The sequence below is a fragment of the Lepisosteus oculatus genome, chromosome 1 (genome assembly GCF_040954835.1).
Source record: "Lepisosteus oculatus isolate fLepOcu1 chromosome 1, fLepOcu1.hap2, whole genome shotgun sequence".
Taxonomy (NCBI): Eukaryota; Metazoa; Chordata; class Actinopteri; order Semionotiformes; family Lepisosteidae; genus Lepisosteus; species Lepisosteus oculatus.
In genome coordinates this window covers 29,411,707-29,416,692 of record NC_090696.1, presented here as the reverse complement: position 1 = coordinate 29,416,692, position 4,986 = coordinate 29,411,707, and the positions used below count along the sequence as shown (strand labels likewise).

At 46.2% G+C, this 4,986-nt stretch overlaps 1 protein-coding gene across 1 annotated transcript; it reads right to left on the bottom strand.

Moving 5' to 3' along the window:
* Nucleotides 1-1,687: 1,687 nt before the first annotated feature.
* LOC107077076 (C2 calcium-dependent domain-containing protein 4C-like) lies at nt 1,688-3,514 on the bottom strand. The gene is made up of 2 exons (XM_015344553.2): nt 2,408-3,514; nt 1,688-1,838 (listed from the first exon to the last, which is right to left on the bottom strand). The coding sequence occupies exon 1, from the start codon at nt 3,428-3,430 to the stop codon at nt 2,537-2,539; it is 894 nt and encodes a 297-aa protein (XP_015200039.2). The 5' UTR covers nt 3,431-3,514; the 3' UTR covers nt 1,688-1,838; nt 2,408-2,536.
* Between the last annotated feature and the right edge of the window lie 1,472 nt (nt 3,515-4,986).

Genomic DNA, 4,986 nt, shown 5'->3' with positions numbered 1-4,986 from the left:
TTCACGTACACTCACATCTCTGAAGAACAGTCATTCTCTCCTAAGGGCTCAAAAGGAATTAAGTGATGGTCCCTAGGAGCTGCCCGGCATTCAAGTCCAAAGAAAAGGACTTTCTGAGAAAGTTACCTAAGACTTTACAAGGACAAGATCAAGACAGAACATTCCATTGTAGTGGGTCACTCTTTATTGCTTAGTAGTACAAACACTTTGTAACCTGCTTTTTAAATTGATTTTGAGCACTGAAATTGTGACCAGTTAGGTGACTATTAGGCTTTTTGGTATTTGGTATGATCTTCATTGTTTGATCAGTTGCAGTACAGTAAAAGATTTGCTGTACAGATACAAGTATTCCCATTTTAATGCGTCCTTGTGCACCAGCCAGTGCTTGTGTTTTTGTCTCATTATGATGAAGTGGAGAAAGGCAGGGGATCATTTCAGAACAGTGGAGTACACCGGGGGTAAAATGATTGCCCAGAACAAGAGGGCAGCCCCATGTGAGCGCATAGCAGATGCTCCAGGAAAGGAGAGGACAGCAGTAAATAAGGCTGCTGGGGGAACACCCTACACTGGTCCTTCAGTGTCCCTGAACTTGTTACTCACATACCTCACGACATGTTTTCTTCTTTGCTGTCAATTTCCTTCTAACTATTTTCTACAAGGTGTTTAATACTTGTATTTCAAGAGTTCAGTTATTTATGCTATAACGCCCACTTCTCCACTTTATAGAAAATAAAGCCTAGCAACTGAAATGTTACGGGGAGAAATTCTCAAAGGCTGAGATAAGCAGAAGAAAAACACACCTGGAGCAACAGCTGTACATAAGCACAGAAACAACAAACCCTTCTCCTCAATCAGGATGAACAGCTGTCAACACCCTTCTCCTCAGTCACAGTGTGCACAGCTCTCACTTTTAACCCCCTGCACGCCATTTCAGGGACTGTGCCTCTGTGAGCTGGTGGAAGCCTCAACCTCCTCCAGTAAATTAGGAGACAACGGATCTAAGGAGGTTTCTTCAGCTGCTCTGTGTGACTTTCTCTAGAAGTGCATTGTATGGCTTGGGCCTTTGGGGCCATTGTTCAATGATTCCCCAATTCAAACCTGGGACGTACACCTTCCACACTACATACAGTGTGTATGTAGCCATAATTTATTGTTTATTGCTAAAAGCTGTAGGAGCTGTGTCACGAGCCCAGGGCTGTCACTCAGTGTGGGGCAACAGTTTATTCTAATGTTTCCGGCAGTTACAAACATCGAAGCTTTTTGTGTTCATATGTTTTTTACGCCATTATTCACTGCTAATTATTTTTGCAATGTGGTGCGGTGTGTAAGAGGACTGTTTTTTTTAACTTTATACTATATTTGAAAGCCTGGAAAGTTGAATGCAAAACACGTTCATGTTGCAAAGCTTTGTAATGACTGAATATAGACTGATTTTAACTGAACAGGCTTTGCCAGGGGAATGTTTACTATCAGAATCAGACTGAATTGTATTGTATGGCTGTTCTCATAGTTACAATGCTTACAATGAAACACAGCCTGTGTACTCTTACTGAGAAGCGCAGCCCTGTCAACGACTGCGGCTGCTCGCCTGTGTCTGAGGAACCTGTGGCACCCACACTTGCCCTCCGCAACCAAGCAAACACGTCCTCGCACCAGATTGTCACAGAAACAGACAAGGGGGCAGGATGTTGGCGTTTCTTTAATAAAGTGTTTATCACAAGACAAACAGGTGCAGCAGGTGTCTGGGAAGCAGTCAAAGGCTCTCCTGGAGCAGAGGAAAGGTGGAGTCCCTGTGCCAGCCCTGCCCAGCCGTGGAGATTCTGGGATTCCTGCAGCACCTGCGCAGTAACAGAACACAGCACACACTGACACATGGGCAGAGGGAAGGTCTTCTTCTGTTTCCATGACAGCCATCACCAGCTTTGTCATCATGCTTCATAATGTCCCAACATTCTTGGTCTAAAATGGCTTGGAATGGTTGGCTTAAATTACTAAGCATTTGAATGCAAAACATTTTTGATTCATTAATACGTATTAGAGTTAGTGTTAGTCTCCTATGGAGACTTTTAAAGCTTTTCTTTCATAGCACAATTTGCTTTTTTGTGAAAGTAATTCTAAAAGTCTGAAGGTATGAATCCAGAAAGAGATATCACAGATGTGAAAAAGTGTGTGGTTGCTTTTTTAATGGAGCAATGTGTTACACCTACCACACCAGCAACATTAGAGACTACACTAAGCCCAATTTCTGCTTTTAACTTTTACAATCATTTTTAAAAAGTGTGGAGAATAGTTTCACTGGAACAAATAGCTTAGAAAGATATTTTCACTGTACATAATTTAAAATAGCAGCGGTAGAAATGCTGTGAGTGAGTAAGAGGGGCACGCCGCACGCGGTTAAATCCCTTACCGCCACAGGGAGGGAAAGACCGGTGCTGAAGTACAGTCTCTGGCCTGTTTCACTGCAGCGTTCGTTGCTCTCTGTGTCGGTGATGTTCTTGTCCCTTTGTGCGTCTCAGTCCGTGCAGCAGGAAGCGCCTCACTGCACAGTTTGGCTCCGTGTCCGTCGAAACGAAGCGGGCGCTTTTTCGCCTGTGGAACTACCCGACCGCATGCGCTTGATACTGGCGAGGTGCTTCTTTATCAGGCTTTGGAATCGTGTTTTCTCCGGCTTGTTGCAAGGAGTGAGCGAAAGAGAGTTAGAGGGAGTTGGAGGGGTAGAAGAAGTGGCTTTGCAGATGGCGTCCCAGGACACCGAGCGGCTGGACCGAATGGGTTGTAAAGTGGGTTCCTGCTGCCCGGTTGGAGGCTGCTCAGAGCCGCCAACAGGGGAGGAGCGGCTCCGGGAAAGCGAGTTGCTCTTTTTTCGGTGGGACAGCAGCGAGCGGATGTCCTGGGGGTCTTGTTCGAAGAAGAGGGACTCCTTTCTGCGGATGTTCGGGCTCTCACCCAGAGCTAGGAAGCCGTAGGGGGTGGTGATCTTGGCGAGGTGCGGTAGAGAGAGGGCGGCGCGGGTCGCCGGGTCGGAGTGGTCGGCAGCTCTTTCCAGATCCTGTGTGAAGAGAGACCCGTCAGTAGACGGGAGGAAGGCTTTCTTGCACAGAGCTTCTCTGCGGGCCACTGCCTCTCTCCGGCTGCTACAGGGCTCAGGCGAGGCACAGCTGGGTTTAGCGCCACTGGTGACCTGCAGTTCTTGCGCGCACCCGGGCTGCCCTCCATCCCCGGGATTAACGTGTACAAAGATGTGATCCACCTCCAGCGAAGGGATGAAGAACTGGGGGATGCGGTCCGGCGTGACCATGACGCTGAAGATGTCTCTGTTGCGGGCCAGCGGTCTGTCCTGGGTGGAGCTCTTGCTGGGCTTGAGGTTGGTCCAGGTGAGCACATTGTCGAGCGCAGTGCGCAGAGAAAGGCTGGAGCTGGCGGACAGCATGCTGAGCTGCTCTCTCCGTCTGCGGCAGAGGGGCTTCCTGGGATTCTTATAGCGAGCCCCCGGGGCCAGAGCCGCCCCGAGAGAATGACATCACTGCCACAGGCGGGAACTGCGGGCTGCCTGCGGATTCGCTGCACCGAGTGTTATAAAATTATCCACAGCTCGACTCATCTACGCGCTTTTTCCTTTTTGAAAAGTTAGTTGATAGCGAGGAATATGAGCACTTTATATGTGTGCCGTGTTTACTAATACACTGTGTTATGCAGATCGCTTCCTGTTCTTTGGGGAGTTCTTCTGGCGTGTTTCAGCACCAAGCCCCGGCAGACAGCGCCCAGTGTGTCCACTGCAAAAGGAACAGGAAAAGAGGAGAGAAAGATTTAAGATGAGATAAGATCACTTTATTGGCCATATACAATTTCTTGCATTAGGAATTTGTCTTTTCGCATACCCCAGTTTGCTCTCCATGAGACACACAGGTACCCAGACAGGAACAAAGAACATTTGGGAAAAGAGAGGAAATGAGGGCGAATGGAGAAAGTCAAGCAGAGCCGGAGAAAAAGAGAAAAGTGAGGGAGGGAGAAAGGCTGCGAGAGGCTGTTTAAATGAAAATCAGATCTGACGCTTCAAATAAGGGTTTCGCTGTCAAAACACGACCATCGTTATCAAAAAAGCGTTACCGACGGTGTTTTTCTCCTACTGTACAGTACCTCATAATAATAACTACAGTATATCCGAACTACAGTATATTGAAATTATTGAAATAATTAAATTGTACTATAACTGTGCAGAAAAACGGGTAGCAAACTGTACTGTAGCTGCGTAGTTAACTGTGCAGTAAACTTGTCATAGTTGTGAGGTAAAGAGAAGTAAAATCTACTGTAGCTGTGCAGTAAATTATAAATTAACTGTTGTGTATTGTGTAGTAAACTCTAGCTGTTAGTAATCAGTGTAGGAAACTCTAATGTAGCTGTGCAGTAAACTGTACTGCAGCTGTGTAGGAAATTGTGTAGTAAACTATAATGTAGCTTAGTCTTCAACTGTGCAGTTATATACAGTAATACTATACCTATATAGTAAACTGTGAAGGTAACTTTACTTCAGCTGTGCAGTAAACTGTTCAGTACACCATGTGTACAGTCAGCTGTGTGAACATGTATGCCTTTGAAAGCAAGCCTCTTGTGGGTGTGCCTTTAGTCCACGCTAAAGGCAGAGTCCCGACATGAGGCATCAGTCGACAGAGGTACTAAACCATACAGATAGACTTCTGGACATAATTTCCAGCATGAGACCAGAGAAGAGCATCCAGATACATTCTTATTTTAAAGGAATGTCCTACATTGACAGGCTGGAGGACCTGCTGCTTTTTATTCAGGAACAGAAAAGATAACAAGAGGACGTGATACAAGTATTTAAAATCATTACCAGCACTGACAAAGTCAGCTCTGCAAATTTCTTCTGAATGCAGAACACGATCCAGAGGACACCAGTAGAAACAACTTGTGGAAGTACCTTTCTAACTGAGAATGGAAGGTGTACACTAAGGGTTGTGGGAGTGT